At 41.8% G+C, this 21,389-nt stretch overlaps 1 protein-coding gene across 1 annotated transcript in view; it reads left to right on the top strand.

The window, feature by feature from the left end:
- LOC133661800 (dachshund homolog 2-like) overlaps positions 1-21,389 on the top strand; it is an 83,771-nt gene that overhangs the window by 49,845 nt on the left and 12,537 nt on the right. Inside the window, exons 2-7 of the mRNA XM_062065266.1 lie at positions 5,304-5,422; positions 14,526-14,636; positions 15,707-15,892; positions 16,762-16,925; positions 19,157-19,262; positions 19,355-19,429. Of these exons, the coding sequence (XP_061921250.1) occupies positions 5,304-5,422; positions 14,526-14,636; positions 15,707-15,892; positions 16,762-16,925; positions 19,157-19,262; positions 19,355-19,429 (761 nt within the window). The remainder of the gene's footprint in view (positions 1-5,303; positions 5,423-14,525; positions 14,637-15,706; positions 15,893-16,761; positions 16,926-19,156; positions 19,263-19,354; positions 19,430-21,389) is intronic.

The following is a 21,389-nucleotide window of genomic DNA, read 5'->3' on the forward strand; positions in this document are numbered from 1 at the left end:
GTGTGTGCGTGTGCGTGTGTGTGTGTGTGTGTGTGTGTGTCCACTGTGACCCGGTGTAAACTAATATTGATTCAGCTGTTGGCGTTATACACGAGTCATAAAACTGGACTTATTGTAGGATCCAGGCTTTAGCCTCTCTGTGTGTGTGTGTGTGTGTGTGTGTGTGTGTGTGTGTGTGTGTGTGTGTGTGTGTGTGTGTGTGTGTGTGTGTGTGTGTGTGTGTGTGTGTGTAGTGGTGGTGGGGTTATTGGGCACATGTGATACATGTTGGGCGGTGTGTTGAAAAAAAGACACTTTTGTGTCAACTTTTCATAAAGTTGACATGATGATATTTTACATCGAGGCCCCGCCCAAAATGCACAATCTACTTCTTCTTCTCTTGTTGCGGCATCCTCTGCTTCTTCTCGTTATCGTGTGTCCTCCTTTGTTCCCTCGTTCTCTTCTCCTTCTTATCCAAATAGAGGACACAGACAATCCAATAAACCCCCGCCCCGCCACCACCACCTTGTCTCTCAACAGCTGGAGTGTGTGTGTGTGAGAAGCACCGACTCAGCAGAAAAGGAGGATGACACCCTCCGAGTCGGACAGGAATGTCATGGAGGGGAGAAAAAACAGGGGGGGAGACAGATGGGAGAGAGAGCGGGTGAGGAAGGACGTGAGGATGAGGAGGAAACTCTCGGGACTTTACATCATCATCAACATCATGGAGGCCACGACGTTTTACCTTCCTTATCGTTCCATGCCCTCCGTTTTTGGGTGCAAGTCCACTTGTGACCGCGCATCAGTGCTGAGAGATAAAGATGGCGACATACACACACACGCACACACACACAAGAGTGAAGGAGGACTTAAGCGATGGCGAGAGGAGCAACATGGAGGGATGAAAGATGACAGGCGGCGAGCGAGCAAGGCAGAGACTCATGGGAGAGGAGGAAAAGAGAGAGAGGGAGATAAAAGATGGTGGAGTGGGGGGAGATGACAGGGCGATGAAGAAGGAGAGGATGAGGAAGAGGAGAGGTGAGCGTCCTTGCACTGTCAGGGGCGATCGATGGCACATCATTTACATTACACTGACTTAACGGCTGGGGGAGGACAGGTTGGGGGTAGGGGGTGAGGAAGAAGAGGGATGAAAAGTCGCGGGGGCAGAAAATGAACTCCCGTCAAGATGCATGGATGAAAATTGATTTGAAGGAGGCGGAGCAATTCCAGCGTTCTCTGACGACAACACTTCACGCCTTTTGCTTTTGAAGCATCCATTTTGAATAATATTATAATTAAGGCATTCCGTTGAAATGAATCCATGTTGTTTCTACAGTCCACATTCCTTCTCATCATGCAGCGTCGAAAACTTCCTGTTGTTCCACTTTGTTAGGGACCACTTCAAAGCTCAGGAGGTGGTTGGGGGGGGGGGGGGGGGGGGGGGGGATGTTATAGTTTTACCTCCTAAATGCTAACATGTGAGAGCTGTGTGTGTGTGTGTGTGTGTGTGTGTGTGTGTGTGTGTGTGTGTGTGTGTGTGTGTACATGCCGAGGAAGTAAGGTAATGACGCTTGAAACCATCACACACACACACACACACACACACACACACACACACACACACACACACACACACACACACACACACACACACACACACACACACACACACACACACACACACACACACACACACTCATTTGTACAGACATGCAGACACACGTTAGCCCATCGACCTGTATAACTTGTCTCGTCAGCAATCGTGTGTGTGTGTGTGTGTGTGTGATGTGTTTAATATTTAATAGGTGCTGGTTAAAAATGCAAGAGTGTTTTTTGCCTCTCGAACTGAAGCACACCTGTTCCTCCATACAGAAAGGATAGATGGATGGATCTGATGGGAAGGACAGGAAGTGATGCGTGTCATTAGTCAATTAGACTTCCTGTTTCTCCTTCTTTGTTTTTAAGGCGATTTCTTCTTTTTTTTCTCCTCCCTTTCAGATTATTTTTGCTCTACTTCTCTTATCAATCAATACTTGTTATTGGCTGACTTATTCTCGTCGCTCTTCCTTTAGCGCGCACACACACACACACACACACACACACACACACACACACACACACACACACACACACACACACACACACACACACACACGCACGTAGGCACAATGAAGTCATTCATCTGTCCAATCAAAGAGACGGAAGCCCTGAGGAAAGTAAACATCCATCTCTCTTTCTGTGTGAGTGTCCATGATTATGATGTGTGTGTGCGTGCGTGCGTGCGTGTCAGCGGACCGGCGTACATCCCATTTCTCTGGTGTCTCTTCAAAAAGAATAGATTGTTCTTCTTCCACAAAACAAATAATAAAGACACACACACACAGAGGATGCGTGTGTGTGACAGGATTTATGACCATGTCGGGAGGACAGGGAGCGGACAGTCGGCGACATCCAGATAACAAGTTAGATGCTTGCTTTTATGTGGTTAAGATCTAGTCTCGTATAAAGTAGACATGATTCCAGGTTGCTTAAAGGCACTTGATTAGGAAACACCAGGACGACTGCGACAGGATAAGGACAGTCCAGCAGGACAAACTGACGGCACCCAGATGAAAGATGCTAGCTAAAGAGGGGACGCCTCTCTTTCAGCCCAACGTATCGACTGCACCCGCCTTTGATAAACTGCAGTGTGTGTGTGTGTGTGTGTGTGTGTGTGTGTGTGTGTGTGTGTGTGTGTGTGTGTGTGTGACCTCTGCTCGTCTCCCGCTAAATCAATCTGTCAAACGTGTTAGCAAGCCCGTGCTTATTCACCGCCATGCCTGTTTGTGTATGTGTGTGTGTGTGTGTGTGTGTGTGTGTGTGTGTGTGTGTGTGTGTGTGTGTGTGCATGAGACTGACCCTGACCGGCCATCAGAGCCAATGACGAAGTATTGATCAAGGCTCCGTCGCCATAGGAACGGCCATTTGGGAGGACTGGGCTGTGTGGCGTGTGTCAAAGTGGGAAGACTTACTTCAAGGTGGTTCATTGGACTGTGTGCGTGTGTGTGTTTTTGTGAAAAGGTCATTAAATGATGAAACGGCCTGCGTCGTCTTGTGTTCTTAGTGCGACTTTTTGTTCTAGTGGATGGCGGTTCAATAAGAAGTGAAGTAGGACATGAAGGAAGAGATCTAACTATTTAGAGCTTTGAATACCTTCAAGGTTAAGTGTAACAAATGAAAGTGTGTGTGCGTGTGTGGTGAGTGTGACCTGCTCTTTATGAGCAAGTTCTGTGCAGAAAAGAGAGTGGACGGCTGATGAGGATTAATACCCAACATATGGCAACCCTACGGGACACAAAATCCAACACAAAGAACTGTATGTTTAATGAGAAGGCGATATCATGTGTCTTTTTACTCACACACTCACACACACGGTCATCTAGTACAGTGATATGTGTGACAGTGAGAGAGAAGGAGAAAGGGGTGAAACCGAGTTCAGATGAAAAGTGAATCTTCATGTTTTCTTTTCTTCATGCTTCTTTGCATCACTCTCCTCGTGTGTGTGTGTGTGTGTGTGTGTGTGTGTGTGTGTGTGTGTGTGTGTGTGTGTGTGTGTGTGTGTGTGTGTGTGTGTGTGTGTGTGTGTGTCTCACACCTAGAAACAATCTCTGCTACTTTTCCCTGCATGTCTCTTCACACCCTCCACCGGACTCTTCCCAGTGGGGCCTGGGACCCAGTGAGCTTCTTCTTTTCCCTTTTTCCTCCTTTTTTCTTCTCCTACAAATACAGTAATTGAATTGTAATTCTTGTTATTGGACTGCATTTGGAATTTTACTTTAAATTAGTTTTGAATTATTTTAATTCTTCATTTTTTTTATCAATCCATCCATCCATTCTTAGAATTCTTCAAATTTGGAAAATTCTAATTTTAAGAATTCTTCTTTGAATTCTTCAAATTCTCTGAGTTCGTCAGATTTTTCTTTAAATTCTTCTTTAAAAACTTAGAATTATTTAAATTATGAGAATTTTCTTTAATTTCTTCTTTGAATATATTTTTTAAATTCTTCCTAACATTTTTCTTTAAATTAGTTAAATTCTTAGAATTCCTGTTTAAATTCTCCTTTAAATTCTTAAACGTTGTTAAATTCTGAGAATTCTTTAAATTCTTCTCAGAATTATTGTTTCAATATTTCTTAGAATTCTTATTTGAAATATGTTCAGAATTATTGTTCAAATTATTCTTAGAATTATTTAAAAATTATTAGAATATTTGTGAAAAAAAAAAAAAAGTGAATTGTTTTTCGATTTTTTTCTGCAAATGCTTTGAATTATTATTGAATTGTTTTTTTTAAATATTTTTTTAAATTGTTCTTTGAATTCTTTGTAAATTCTTTCTTAGAACTCTTCTTTGAATTGTTTTTTGACTTTTTCTTTGAATTCCTAAAATTATTTCTTAGAATTCTTCTTTTAATTGTTCTATGAAATCTTAAAATCCCGTTCTTTAAAGGTAAGTCCTTTTCGAATTCTTAAAATTCTCCTTATAAAGTCTTAGAATTCTGTAAATTCTGAGAATTATTCTTTTATTTATTTTTTAGAATTATTTCTTAAATTCTTATAATTCTTCTTTGAATTTCTAAAATTCTTATTTGAATTCTTCTTTGAATTCTTCTTTGAATTTTTCTGTAAAATTATTTGAAGTATTTTACATTAGAAATCTTTTTTGAATTATTCTATGAATACTTCTTAAAATAATTTTTAGAATTCTTTAAATTTGTAGAATTCTTCTTGCTATTTCTTCAAATTCTTATTCATCCCTGTAAGAATACGTCAGTGTTTCTCGCCTCAGCCATTTTTGACGGCAGTCGCACTCCTGCTAACTTACTGACTAACTAACTAACTAATTAACACGTTTAACAGCCAGCGGTCCAATTGCAGTCATGTTGATATTTACCAGGAAGTCACATGACCATCAAACATCATGTCTGAGTGTGTCCATGGTGCTCTGTTGGTCCGCTCTCTCGCTCTCTCTCTCTTGCCTGCTTGCTAGGTGTAAATGACTTTGCGAGGCCATCTGTTAGCGAGCCGCCCTGCCGAGAGTTGGCCTGCGTGCGCGCCTCCTGAGCGCGAGCACGTGTGTTTTGTCTGTCGTGTCATCATGTTGGTGTGCTCGTACCTACGTGCTCGTGCATAAATAGCCTTGTTAATGTATTTGTGTGTATAAGCTGCGAAAGGCACACTTTCACATTCAGCCTGTGCCTTCATAATAAAAGAGTTTGAAAAGAAAAATGCTAACAAAAAATATTATGGGATGTCGTTTATTTGTGATTTCTGTTTCTCGCCTGCAGCTCTCGCCCGGGTCGTCCTCCCAAGCGTTGTTCTTCCGGCGCCGGGATCCAGGAAAGCCCCAGGCTGCTTCACCCGGGCCTCCCCGGCCTGCTGTCCCCCAGCCTGCTCTCGCACACCGGTCAGAACCTCTTTGTGCTTCTTTAGTCTAAAGTGGGCCACTGCATCCTCTCCTCTCCTGGTCCTCACCCGCACCTGCAGGACGCGATGGATAGAGAGAAGGAAGGAATTAGAGCATCTTGAGAAGGTTTGGAGGGGGTAAGAAGAGATGGAGAGAGTAATGAGTGAATAAATGGAGGGAGTAACAGGAGACGTTAGAGAGAGAGAAGGTGAACGAGTGCAGGCAGCATGCTGGTGTGATGAATGACTCGTCTCCTGGGTCTCACTCCTCCATCTGTCCATCTCTCCCTCCTCCCTCCCTTTTTTCCATGTGCTCTCTCCTCGCTCCTTCCTCACTTTTCTCCTTTCCTCCCAGTTCACTTTTGTCCCCCTCTGTCTCCTCGTGGCCTTCTTTCCTCACATCCATCCTACCTTACTTTCCTCCTTCCTCTCTTTCTTTTCTCCCCTTTTCTCCATCCTACTTTTGTCTCAATGACCGTCTCTCCTTATTCTCCTTTCAAACTTTCTTCTAGTTCTCCCTCTTCTTCCTTATCATCCCTTTTTCCAGGATTAATAAAACATGGTTGTGTTTAGTGACATATGGACACGGCTCACTGTGGCATACTAATCTCTCTCTCTCTCTCACACACACACACACGCACGCTGCACATAACCAGGTGTGTGTGTGTGTGCGTGTGTGTGTGTACAGAACTAAGAGTGTGTTTGTTGAGCATTAGTGAATCCCAGAGAAAACATTTGCTCACTTATGAGCGCTCATTAGTACACACACACACACACACACACACACACACACACACACACACGCACACGCACACGCACACGCACACACACACGCACACCAACACACACACACACACACACACACACACACAGTGTTGGCAGTCATCACATGTCACATTCCACTTCTCGCAGACACACACATACATAGAGCTGGTCGTGCAGGCGGGCCTCGCGTCCATGGAGACGGCAGGTTGCCGGGGGAGACGGGCTGTTGTTTACGACCTCGCGGGCACCGGTGGGGGGCATCGGCCAATCACAGATGGACATTTATCACACTGCTGGAAAGCAGGGAGCGCAGAGAGGCGCTTTGAGGAGGGCGGAGTGGGGGGGCGTGAGAGGGCGGTCCAGGGGGTGAAAAGTGGCGGAGATATTGAGACGGACAGGAAAGGAAAGAGGATGAGGACATGATGAAGGCTGGGTGCGACAGATGTTGACACGCAACTTTCCACATGATGGGGGTGAGAAAGAGGGGTGCGAGAAGGCGTGGCCTACGAGCAGATAACGATATTATTTTAATTGGCCTCACCTTGTCCAACAAAGACACTGTGATGGTCAGCGTGGGAGTTTGCATGCTAACCTTTGCAGGCGCTCATTTGACTTGTTAATTCATTCTCTTTAAACACACACACACACACACACACACACACACACACACACACACACACACACACACACACACACACACACACACACACACACACACACACACACACACACACACACAGCTCAATGATGCGCCTTGTCTTTCACACACAAACACACACGTGCATTGACAACTTATTGCACTCGCACTTTTGGCACTGATAAACACACACACACTCACACACACGCTGGTGATGTGTGTTGATTACAGATGAAGGGCTTTCAATCTTCTCCTGAAAAGAATACACTCATCTCAAGACTCTCATGTGCACCTGCAGAGAGCCAGGATGAGCGATCGGATACGAGATGAAGGGGGGGTGTGTGTGATGGGTGGTGGTGGTGGGTGGGTGCGGGGGCGCGGGTGGGGTGTCATAAGATGAGCTAAAGTGGCTTTAAGTCTTTTTCATCTTCTCATCCTTTCTTCTCTCTTCCAAGGTTAAACTGTAGGGACGTTGCTAATTTAATACTGTCTATTTACAATGTGATACTTGGTTTAAGAGGGGACAGAAAAAGAAAACAGGAAAAAAAACTATTAGAACAACTCTGGGAAGTAGTTGAAAAGAGGAGAAATTGAGAAAACAAACAAAGCAAAAATTACAACAGCAAAAACAACACAGGAAAGTAGTTGCTATACTGGATGTAAGAGGGGACAGAAATAATTAGCAATAGCAAAAGACAACCTTAGCATCAACATTAATTAGCTAGTATTTGCTTAAGTGTGACAGAGAGTGGGACAATAAAAAGTTAAAGTCCCAACGATAGTCACGCACACACTAGGTGTGGTGAAATTATCCTCTGCATTTGACCCATACCCATGTTCACCCCCTGGGATGTGAGGGGAGCAGTGAGCAGCAGCGGTGTCCGCGCTCGGGAATCCTTTTAGTGATTGGGCAATGGGTCCCATTTTTATTAAGATTAAAGATTAAAGTACCAATGATTGTCACACACACTCTAGATGTGGTGAAATTTATAGTCTTTGGTATGACTCGGCCGGGGTTTGAACTCACAACCTTCCAGTCTCAGGGCGGACACTCTAACCACAAGGCCACTCAGCAGCATAAAATGACAGAAAGAGAAAAACCTCAAACTCACATTAAGAGGAACAACATTAGAAAGTAGTCGCAGACAGAGAAAATAACATTAAAAGGCAACACCAGCAAAAGCTTTGGCTACTATTTGCCTAAAGATGGCCATAAAAGCAATATAATAAAGACAGCAACAACATAAATGAAGAAAACTGTTAAAGAAACAACATGAAGAGTAGGGATGTCCGATAATGGCTTTTTGCTGATATCCGATATTCCGATATTGTCCAACTCTTAATTACCGATATCAACCGATACCGATATATACTGTTGTGGAATTAACACAATATTATGCCTAATTTGGACAACCAGGTATGGTGAAGATAAGGTCCTTTTTAAAAAAATATATAAAATAAGATAAATAAATTAAAAACATTTTCTTGAATACAAAAGAAAGTAAAACAATATAAAAACAGTTACATAGAAACTAGTAATTCATGAAAATTAGTAAAATTAACTGTTAAAGGTTAGTACTATTAGTGGACCAGAAGCACGCACAATCATGTGTGCTTACAGACTGTATCCCTTGCAGACTGTATTGATATATATTGATATATAATGTAGGAACCAGAATATTAATAACAGAAAGAAACAACCCTTTTGTGTGCATGAGTGTAAATGGGGGAGGGAGGTTTTTTGGGTTGGTGCACTAGTTGTAAGTGTATCTTGTGTTTTTTATGTTGATTTAATAACATTTTTTTAAAAAAAGATACAGATAATTTAAAAAAATGATACCGATAATTTCCGATATTACATTTTAAAGCATTTATCGGCCGATAATATCGGCAGTCCGATATTATCGGACATCTCTAATGAAGAGCAATAACACTGGAAAGTAGTTGATTTTTAAGAGGGTACAGACAGAGAAGAACTAGCAATAGCAAACCAGCAGAAATGTTGACTAATATTTTGTGTAAGGGTGGACACACAGAAAATAGCAATATAAAAATACAGGAAGATTCTTAAGAGGAGACAGACCAATATGTAGCGGCAATAGGAAGCCAATTCAGATTTAGTTTTTTCAGGATCAAAGCTTCAACTCTATACTTCATCTTAACCTTTATCAATTATAATCCCTGGTAATGTTCAGTGGGCCAGTGTTTTTCAACCACTGTGCCGTGAGATACAGTCTGGTGTGCCGTGGGAGATTATGTAGTTTCACCTATTTGGGTTTAAAAATATTTTTTGCAAACCAGTAATTATAATCTGCAAATGATGTGTTGTTGTTGAGTGTCGATGCTGTCTAGAGCTCGGCAGAGTAACCGTGTAATACTCTTCCATATCAGTAGGTGGCAGCAGGTAGCTAACTGCTTTGTAGATGTCGGAAACAGCGGGAGGCAGTGTGCAGGTAAAAAGGTGTCTAGTACTTAAACCAAAAATAAACAAAAGGTGAGTGCCCATAAGAAAAAGCATTGAAGCTTAGGGAAGGCTATGCAGAACGAAACTAAAACTGAACTGGCTACAAAGTAAACAAAAACAGAATGACAGCAAAGACTTACTGTGGATCAAAGACGGCATCCACAATGACATGACAATCAACAATGTCCCCACAAAGAAGGATAAAAACAACTTAAATAGTCTTGATTGCTAAAACCAAGCAGGTGCAGAGAATAGTGTTTAAGGAAGACATGAAACTGCTACAGGAAAATACCAAAAAAAGAGAAAAAGCCACCAAAATAGGAGCACAAGACAAGAACTAAAACACTACACACAGGAAAACAGCAAAAAACTCAAAATAAGTCACGGTGTGATGTGCCAGTACACCTACTTTGAGACAAGAGCTATAGTGATTCATGCTTGGTTATGGTTTAAAGTCATATCCAACAATTGCGACAACGACTTTTTACTGTCAACTGAGTTTCGTTTTTTAATGATTTCTGCAAAAAATGTGCCTTGGCTCAAAAAAGGTTGAAAAACACTGCAGTGGGCCATCGAAAATATAAAAATAAAAGGTGGCTCAAAAGTGTAAAATGACTTGATACTTCAACATCGTTTTTGTGAGCCAAGGGTACCAGAGATTATTTGGCAAAAGGGAAAGCTATGCTTAAAGGTAATGTTGACTAAACAAATTATCGGCAGAATAGTCGTGAAAGGAAAATGTTTGCGACATATTTTAATTTTTTTGAATTTTTACTATTTTTGTAAGGCTGGGCTGTATACCGGTAATACGAATGATTCCAGTATATTTTAGAAAAAAATATGTATTTGAGACAATACCAGTATATGTAACCCTAAATGTCTCTGTTCATTGTTTCTGCACTGGGTGCTGTCTCGCCTCTTCCACCCACAGATTGAGGTGTGGTCGTAGCTGTGCTCACTTGACACAAACTCCACAATACGAGGAGTGTGAGAAGCATACTTGTCAACCTTCTCTCCTGTTTGCTGGGAAATCACTTGTTTTGTCCTCCTGTCTTGCTGATCCTCTTTTCTCCCGGATTTCACTCAATGAAAAAATGATCCTGCGCAGTATTGCCAGCGATCAGGTGCGTTTGACACAAGCCTCGGCATCACTGGGAGCAACATGTGTTCCCCACAGCAACGTGGCGAGTTGCAATTTACGTGATTCTATAAAATCAACAACGCGAGAGAGATGGATGCACTTAAAAACGATGAAGACATTTCTGTAAAAAAAAAACTACTTTATAAATAGATATGTTCCTAGTTGCAACGGTATGAAAAAAAGGAAATAATTAGTTACTCTAACTTCCCAGTCACATCTACTTTGCTCAAGAAGCACTGACACAGCAAATGTACACAATCTGCAGTGGCAATATTGTCACCTGCCACACAGCATCCTGCACTTGACAGCTTGTTGTTCCTGGCTTAAATGTTTAAAGGAACAAGGGTCTTTTAAAAATGTTGAGTTAAAAACACTATTGTTACCGTATTTTTCGGATTATAAGTCGCTCCGGAGTATACGTCGCACCGGCCGAAAATACATAATAAAGAAGGGAAAAAACATATATACTCGAGAATAAGTCGCAATTTTGGGGGAAATTTATTTGATGAAATCCAACACCAAGAATAATGATAAATAAATGATAAATGGGTTATACTTATTTACTTATATATATACTTATATATGTATAGCGCTTTTTTACCTTCAAGGTACTCAAAGCGCTTTGACAGTATTTCCACATTCACCCATTCACACACACATTCACACACTGATGGCGGGAGCTGCCATGCAAGGCGCTAACCAGCAGCCATCAGGAGCAAGGGTGAAGTGTCTTGCCCAAGGACACAACGGACGTGACTAGGATGGTAGAAGGTGGGGATTTAACCCCAGTAACCAGCAACCCTCCGATTGCTGGCACGGCCACTCTACCAACTTCGCCACGCCGTCCCCATAATAATAATAATAATAATGAATTGCATTTGTAACGCACTTTACATTTGTTAAAACCTCAAAGTGCTACAAAGTATAAAAATAAAAAATAAAATGTAAGAATATATAATACAAAAATTAAAATACAAATGAAATCATGACACACAACAGAAACATAGATAAAAATAGAAATAAAAGCAAGAAAGCACTGGATAAAAAAACAGATAAGCAAGCAGTGCATTTAAAAACAAGAAGGCAGAGAAATAGAATAGACATTTGAAAGGCAATTTAAAATAAATAAAGAATAGTGAACAACAGGCTGAATAAGTGTACGTTATACGATGCATAAATAACCAACTGAGAACGTGGCTGGTATGTTAACGTAACATATTATGGTAAGAGTTATTCAAATAACTATAACATATAGAACATGCTATACGTTTACCAAACAATCTGTCACTCCTGATCACTAAATCCGATGAAATCTTCTTCCTCGTTGTCGCTCCTGGTATGCGCCGCTCCCTTTCTTTCCGCTGCTCGATCGCCGTTGTCTGCTGCATATTTCACTACGTCCAGCTTGTAATCTGCAGTATATGATTTCCTTTTCGGTGCCATTTTTGTTCAGTCCTTTTCAGTTTTTATAAGTTACAGCCAATGTTAAAATAATCCATTTTAATAGGTACGGACGTAGCAGCAGTTAGCATCCCATGACCCACAATGCACTTCTGCCATGACTCGCCCCCGCCAAATTCTTATTGGTTGACGTGTGTGACGATTGCTGACGTGTGTGTGACGATTGCTGACATTTGCTTCGTCTCTTACGCGAATGAGATAAATAATATTATTTGATATTTTACGGTAATGTGTTAATAATTTAAAAAATAAGGTAATAATTATTTTCAAATTGCTGCTGATGTTTAAAATGTCCTCTTAAACCAGGGACTTTATTTTATATTTTTGTTATTTTGTGCTATTGTTATTAGCTGATTTTGTTTTTAAAAAAATATTGAAGATTAAACATTACTATTCTTATACATGTTTTTCAAGGCTTTTAAATATTTAATGTGCATCTACAGTATCTATGCATGAAACTTCAACATTTCCAGAAATTTCAATGAAACAACTTGACGCGCATATTTGGGTTTGACTTTGTCTAAATTCACTTTCTGGAAAAAATATTGCGATACCTTTCGCATATCAGTTTTCAGACAAAATACATCGGGATATGGGTTTTGATCAAAAATTTTACTTTGATAGTTGTTTTTTAAAACAAGTACAACCCCTGGAAATTAGTCCATATTCTGATCGCCACTGTAACAAAACAAGAGGTCCAGCATGATGCTATATGTGTAATTCATTTTGTCAAATTAAGTTAAGTAACTAAACTGCACACTATGTAGCATGTTAGCATGCTTGTTGTCTTACAACAGGAGAAAATGGTCGTCTCGTACCTTTCGGTGAGAGCCAACGAGGGCTGACTTAAGTGCTCGGGTCTCAAATCACTCACGGGAGCAGAAGAAAGAAAGAACAGTGTGTTTCTAAATCCAGAACACAAAGAGCAATTCCTCTCTTTTGCTGTTTGTTTTATTCAAAGTGTCACTCCGTCTCTCAAAGTGCGCCATCAAATATTGACGAGTCGAATGGGGCTGGGTTTCACGCGAGCGCGGTTGGGGCGGTGGGAGGGTGGTCTTTGGGTCGAGAAGATGCTCCACCAGCTCCTTAATGACCCGCAGTGGTCCACTGCTGCAACGTGTCAGCGTGGACTGAAGTTGGGTTGGAAAAGAGATGAGTAAACAACGTACAGACAACCCACGAGGGAACCACAAGCGCACACTTGCATACATTTAGCAAACACACACACACACACACACACACACACACACACACACACACACACACACACACACACACACACACACACACACACACACACACACACACACACACACACACACACACGTTGTGATGATGCAAGTATCTTCGAAGCACTCTGTCAATCAATCACACGCTAATTCTCAAGCTTCCTTGGTCGCCATTAGCGACGGGGGTCGATGCTCAGTAACCGTGGACGCAGCGGAAAGCCATCGATCTGAGGAGGCGCGTGTGTGTGTGTTTGAGTGTGTGCGTTTGAGCACACGATGGAGAACAGTATTGTGACTCTGCTCTGGCTATTGATTGTCTTCTGCGTGTATTGAAGTGAAGCGGCCATTCTGTGTCCGAGTGTGTGTGTGTGTGTGTGTGTGTGTGTGTGTGTGTGTGTGTGTGTGTGTGTGTGTGTGTGTGTGTGTGTGTGTGTGTGTGTGTGTGTGTGTGTGTGTGTGTGTGTGTTATGAGTGTAGGCAACTGATGAGCTTTATCTTCAGCCACTCCCTTTTCTGTCCGTATTTTTGTGACTTTTTATCGTTTGCCTCGCTTCATCCTTCCAGGAAGTTATGTGTGCGTGTGTGCGTCAACAATGATTACCAAAATGTTACAAATCCCTCTTAAACCCCCCACCAACCTAAATGAGGACTTTTATTTACTGCACCCCTCTTCATTTCTCTTAAAGCTTGCAGATAAGTGTAGTCTGTGTGTGTGGGTGTGTGTGTGTTGGACATTCCACCAACGCCCTCAACCGTGATGGGGGCAAAACCAGTACACACACACACACACACACACACACAGATACATGTTATGCACAAAAAACATGCGTGCATTCCTTCACACTCACATTCATACAAGGAATCACACACAATGTGATGGAACAATGAGACAAAAAACACACACACACACACACACACACACACACATACAGAGGGTCATCGCTCTCACTCTGCTGGTTGTTGTGTATAGAAGTCAGTTCCAGGTCAGTACACTGAGCCAGAGATCTTAGTCCATACAAAAGAGTGTGTGCGCTGTGTGTGCACTATGCATGCGTGAGTGTGTGTGCATGCATGCGTGTGTGCTTTGTCTTCCTGCATGTCGGTGAAAGTGGCCTCTGGGTGGTGGTGGGGGGGCGTCTGAAACTGGCCCAAACACTTGAACACAACGCACTGACTTCAAAGGCAACATGTGCACAATGAAGGCCAGAGTCAGTCTGTGTGTCGCCTCAGTCCCACCCCCTGGAGGAGACAAGAGGAAGTTATTCTCTCAGAGTATTGACATTTTGAATTGTATGTAAATGTGTGTGTGTGTGTGTGTGTGTGTGTGTGTGTGTGTGTGTGTGTGTGTGTGTGTGTGTGTGTGTGTGTGTGTGTGTGTGTGTGTGTGTGTGTGTGTGTGTGTGTCAGGTCTGACAGCAGCCGCCATGGCCGAGCTCCAAAAGCTGCAGAAGATGAAGATGATGATGAGTCTCCAGAATGGAAACGAGTCGGACAATGACGACTTGCACTCAAACGCAGGTAACACACACACACACACACACACACACACACACACACACACACACACACACACACACACACACACACACACACACACACACACACACACACACACACACACACACACACACACACACACACACACACAGACAAATACACACAGATGCTTCTTCTTCAAATGAGACTTGATTACTCCCCAAAAAACGGAAAGTTTAGCTTTTTACTGGGTGACCTCATTGTCAATTAAAACATGTCGTGTGTGTGTGTGCGTGCTTCAGGCTTGAAGTGCATTAAACAAAGAGTTCACGTGCACTTTTCCATCTCTGCCGTGTTTGCTGGTGTGAATTATTGAAAGGAAGCAAAACAAAAAACAGAGAAGAAAGGCGAGCGATTGTTGCGCTGACCCGTCAAACCGCTCCATCTTTTTTCTCTTAACTTTTTTCATGAATCCCTTTTCCTCGACCCTCCATCTTTGATTTAATTCGCAAAAGCGGCGGTTGCAATTCACAATTAAAAAGGAGAAAAGTATTGCCACGATACGTAATGCATTTAGGACGGCATTACTGTTAAGTACACGTTCTATAGTACAAAGTACACTTAAAAAGTGCACTGACTGAAGCATTTGAGACACAGCACTTTTTACACACACATCCCTTTTAGCAAGAACACATATCTGTTTTCATGTGTGTGTGAGGAGAAAGAGAGCGAGAGAACATCTGCCCATCTGTTTATACTTCTTTTCTTCCCCGGTGTCAACGCAGAGGGGACGCAGCCCAGCTGTCTCGCACACACACAAACACACACATACGCATACACACACACGGTGAAGGGAATTCAGTAGGCAATAATAAAGAGAGACGGCTGCTAATTCAAACTAATGGAGGGAGATGAAGATGGATGAGGGAGGGAAGAAGAGTTGAGGTGGCGGCCGAGCGAGGTAATGTTACAGAGAGAGAGGGGGCATTGTTGTGTTTGTGACAACATTCAAAGTGAAAGTGAGGCAGAAAGTAATACACATGACGTGTATGCCTGTGTGGGAGTATAATATTATTACAATATATGTACAATATATTTGTGTATGTGCCCAGGAGGAAGTGAGTGCTCCTGGGACAAGGAGCGCCTGAGCAGCCCCCCGGCCGGAGCCCACTGCGGTGGCCCTGGAGGAGGGGGCGGAGCCACCACCCCAGCAGGTGCGGTGGGAGGCGGAGGGCGGGGCCCCTCTCTGGGAGCCGTCAATCAGCAGCAACTCCAGCAGCAGCAGCTACTTGCTAACAGTAAGCACACACACACCTCTCTGTCTCCATGACGACATGACAGTGTCCATCGTGGCTTGTAACCGCTTGATGACCTTGTGCGGTTGTGTTACATTCTACTAAACCCCTCACAGCCCCACACTCAAGTCACTTTAACTGTCATGTGTTGCGTCCTAAAATAACTTTGTCCCCATCAAAGTGTCTAAAAGGACTCTCAATGAAAGGTTCTAAAAGTCTTCCTGATAACAACAACACAGCACATGAGGCGAAAGGAAAGATCTGTGTGTGCGTGTGCGTGTGTTAAAGGGGGTGGCAATATGTGTTAATGTACACCATTTAATCTGTTCCCATCTCCTGTACTAACACTCTGCCTGGATTAATCAGCACACACTCAACTAAATGACTCAATTCATCAACATCACACACACAAACGTGTGCAAACATTGTGCTTCTTATTGCGTACATGTGTTTTGCGCACACACACACAAACACGCGCGCGACGGCAGGTGACAAACACTCACATTGATTGTTGTCACGACAACAGCAATCAGCTTTATTGTTTCATTGAAGTGAAAGTGGCCGCCGTGCATACACACACACACACACACGCACACTGACTGTTCACGTGCACGCTTCCAGCTGAGGCCACGGATGTCTTCACCCGTGAGAACAAAGAGCTGCTTTGGGAGCAGAGTTGAAAGGTGACGGCCTTTGGACATTATTTCACCTTCCCTCTTTAACCTCGCCTCCTGGTCGCCCTCGTCTGTCTTGGCCACACCTTTGACGCATCTCAACGAGGTTGAAGTTCAGCAGGAGGTCACAGTCGTCGCCTGTCCGCCTCCATCAGTGACGATGTTGATTATGTCATTGCCATTGTCTCATCCTCTCAGGGCTGGACCTGCCGTTCATGATGATGCCCCATCCGCTGCTACCCATGGGCTTGCCGCCTGCCTCCGTTGCTATGGCGATGTCACAGATGAACCATCTCAGCACCATCGCCAACATGGCCGCCGCAGCTCAGCAGATACATATTCACCGGGCGCCCGTTATTAAGGTGACGTCATCGAGCGGAATGGGAAATCACGATGTACAGTGAATTGAAGTGAATTATATTTATATAGCGCTTTTCTCTAGTGACTCAAAGCGCTTTACATAGTGAAAACCCAATATCTAAGTTACATTTAAACCAGTGTGGGTGGCACTGGGAGCAGGTGGGTAAAGTGTCTTGCCCAAGGACACAACGGCAGTGACTAGGATGGCGGAAGCGGGGATCGAACCTGCAACCCTCAGGTTGATGGCACGGCCACTCTACCAACCGAGCTATACCGCCCAGGGAGGGCGTTCCTGAAAGGCCAACTGCACTTTTTTAAAGATTTTGCCTATTGTTCACAATCATTATGAAAGACATGACGACAGATGGATTTTTAAAAATCCATTCTAAATATTAGATAAATTCGATCAAATGTCCGCTTACAATGGAGCCTGTGGGAGCCGTTTAATTCTCCCTATAAAGCCCCTAAAAAACATCCGAACACCTCCATTAGGGTTTTATATACACGATGTAAGTACATATGTAATTTAGTAACAGGTACATTTATAATAACATTTAATATTTGCATATTTTAATAATTTAAAGCATACACGGCGCATTAACTTCAAAAATGCATCACGTTTGCTTTTTTTTCTCCGTCACTGATTTTTGCTCACTGCAGACTTTATGACAGCCAACAAACATAATAAAACATCACTTACTGTACAATGTCTGCTGTCATTAGGATGCCGACTGCTGGGATTGTTACATATTCCCATTTAGGTGAAGAATGAACACATGCTTTTTGTGTCGTTCTCGGAAGTTCCAGATCCTGAACTGTCCCAGCTTGTCGGATTATATTCTCAGCCATCTACTTTTTAGGTGAGAGCCATGATTTGTGATTTACAATAAACTTACAAGGATCAGGGAAGCGAGGAAACTGATTATGTAAACATAGGCACAGGAACTTGTGATCACGGCACCGCTGTGAATAGTTTGTACGTGTTAGCGCTTATAATAACAATATCACTAATACTTGAATAATATGCAAGTCACCAAATGCAAATTGAGTATTATTAGCGGTTTTTGAATAGTTATCTACCGCTAGTTCCTCTCGACCTTGAGAGGGACAAGCGGTAGAAAATGGATGGATTTATCTGATTTTATGGGCGGAATTGTGGAGCTCCCATTGGCTCCGCTGTAATGCATATTTAGAATGCATTTAAAAAAAATACATCCATTGTCATGTGTTTCATAATGATTGGGAACGATAGGCAAAATTCCCCAAAAAGTGCAGTTCCCTTTTAAGTCTGGACATTAAACATACATTAAACAAAAACTTTTGATTAATAATTTATTAATGAATATACAAGTGAAATATTTCTTTATTGGAACTATAATTAGAATGTTTTATATTATTAATAATTTTTTTTAAATCTTTTTGATATTTATTATATTTTTTTGTATTTATTTTTAAAGATCTTTTATGAAATTATTGTTTGAATTTTGAATAATTAACTTGCTATTTTTTTTAAATACATTTTTATTATTCAGAATCTTTGTATTTTCCAAACAAATCCATGTATTTGTATCCTTGTGCATTTATTTATTAATGTAATACTACGAATACAGTACAATTATTATCACATCTATTATATATTTTAATTAAATTATAGGGTGTCAAAAAAAAGAGATTTTAAATTAATCATGATTTTTATTTGTAACGATTCTTAATCGATTCCAAAAAATCTAAAAAATATTTTTTAAATGTATTTACATTTTTTCCCCCCCCAATCATTCCTGTCCAGCCACTCAGGCAAATCATATTGTTGATGTATATGCCCACATTTGCTGTACAGATTGACTTTAGAAAGAGAAGTGTTGTATACTTCTCTTTTTTCCTTTCTTGTATTTGACTTTATTAAATGTTTGGGAAGCATTTTATTAAACAAAAAAGAAAACTGATTTTGAAGAAGTAGAAATTGATTAAAGCTGTTTAAATTTTATGGAGGAATGTAGTTAATCATAGAACTTTCATCCAATGTTATTAAAAAGGTATAGATTTTGAATTGAGAATTGATTCTGAATCGAATCGTTACCCCTATGAATCAAATGGAATCAAATAGTGTGGTTCCCAAAGATTCACACAGCCTTATTAGATTATTTTATTTTCATATGCGCGTTTACCTACGTGTCCAAACATTAGTGACATCCTGTATTCTACATCTTTTCACTTTGTGTGTGTGCTTGTGTAGGAGCGTGTGTGTGACAGCCCCTCTCTGTCGCCCTCCGTTGACGACACCAACACGCCTCTGCAGTCGCAGCCCAGTAGCTCGGCCTCCAGCTCGCCAGAAAGACTTGGTACGCAAACAAACACACGGATGTACACACACACACACACACACACACACACATACACTGTATACGCACTCACGCTGCTTTTCCTTCTTCAGGCCTGCTTTCGGCTGATGCAGATGTTGCACTGGCCAACTCCGCAACACCCATCAAGAAAATAACAAAGGACAAAGGTAAGACCACATGCACGCACACACACACACTTACATTATACATCTCCATCCAAACATCAGCCATTTTCTTTTGACAACTGACAAATCATCCTCGCTTTCTTCATCACCTATATTTGCTCACACACACACGCACACACACCCCACACACACAAGTGAAGTGTCAGGATGTTCCGTCGCTACTATTGATCACCTGTCTCCCAGCCATCAATCAACCAATGAGGAAGCGGTTGGGAGCTTGTGTCTGCATGTGTGTGTATTGGAGTGGGGAGGATGAAACAAGGCAGGGCTAAAAGGGGTCAAGGGGCCGCCCACTAAAAGCAAACAGGGCCTCTCCCATTATTTTCCATCCGTAGAACCAACATGTTCTCCCGGGTAGAAATAAAGCGCCTGCTGGCGTTCCACTCTGAGGTCGTCGCTTTGTCTTTAACGAGTCAAAGACGCGTTAGAGAAACTTCAGCACACACAAGCACATCCTGTGTGTGTGGGGGCGAAGGCTGACCTCTCGGTGTGTTTCCCTTCTAACTAAGCAGGGTTCCAACAGTAAAATAAGTATTTGATCACCTGCTGAAGACAGATTAATCACCCAATTCATTTTGAGCGTACATGCTCCTTTACCTCAACCGCAGATGGTTACTTGAAAGGTGGTGCGAGTTGTTATACGATGAGTGCAGGTCAATGCATATGTCAGTGCAAAGATGAGTAAGGAGACTCCGGCTGATATGTTTGCTAGCAAATTTCACTCCAATATAAACTCAGACTGGACTTTAAATAAAACTGTACATACTGTACTTGGCTAAAAGCAAATAAATGATGTGCACCCAACATTAGAAAAATGTTCCTGTATGACATTGTGACAATAAAATTGTGGTCAAATGTTGGCGTCTTAAAATCTAATTTAAATTATGCACAGAGGTAAGTGACCTGTGATGAATCCAAATTAAAGTGTGATTAATGTGCTAAAAAAAACTTTAATCATTTAACGGCACAATTTCTTTTTTACATTCTATGTATCGCTGTTATAATAAAACTACCATAAAAAATATGGTTGGTTCTTATCTTTGTAAGAAAGTAACAACAAAGAGGATTAAATACCTTTTTTTGTTGGGCTAAAAAGCTACTCTTTGTTTTGAATCATTCTAAATATTTGACATATTTTCTTCAGCATCTTTCTTCTGCGTCTTTTTGTCCTTCAATTGCGGCATCCGGTAACATTATTGGTAAAAAATGAGAAACGCTTTCAGTCTGACACGGCTCAAGGCTGCGGTCACTTATTCTAAATTTTAGCTTTAAGGAGGAAAAAAAACACATAATAAAATAAAATGAACCGTAAAAATTAAGGAAGAAAGAAATGGTAAATATATATATATATATAAACAGTAGCTCAAACAGTACGTCTGAACTTCCTCTATATATATATATATATATATATATATATATATATATATATATATATATATACTACTCCTCCTCTTAAACCCTTATCTAGCATCCTCTGTGAACTTCCTGTGTGTGTATATATATATATATATATATATATATATATATAGGAAGTAGACGTACGGATGAAGAGGTAGATAGGAGTGCGTGTACGGGTACGGGTGAGTGCGCGTGCGTGTGTGTGCGTGCGCGCGGGTGTGTGCTAGAGTGCATCTTAATCAACGTTAATTTCACAGCAGAGTTAACTCTCTTGTCAGTATGTTAGGCATTAAGAGCTGAGCAGACACTGTGACACACACACACACACACACACACACACACACACACACACACACACACACACACACACACACACACACACACACACACACACACACACACACACACACACACACACGAAGGGTATGTTTAATCCTTGCCAATTAGTACCTCACATGATTGTCTGAATACTAACGAGCCGTGTGTGTGTGTGTGTGTGTGTGTGTGTGTGTGTGTGTGTGTGTGTGTGTGTGTGTGTGTCAAG

The sequence above is a fragment of the Entelurus aequoreus genome, linkage group LG12 (genome assembly GCF_033978785.1).
Source record: "Entelurus aequoreus isolate RoL-2023_Sb linkage group LG12, RoL_Eaeq_v1.1, whole genome shotgun sequence".
Lineage (NCBI taxonomy): Eukaryota > Metazoa > Chordata > Actinopteri > Syngnathiformes > Syngnathidae > Entelurus > Entelurus aequoreus.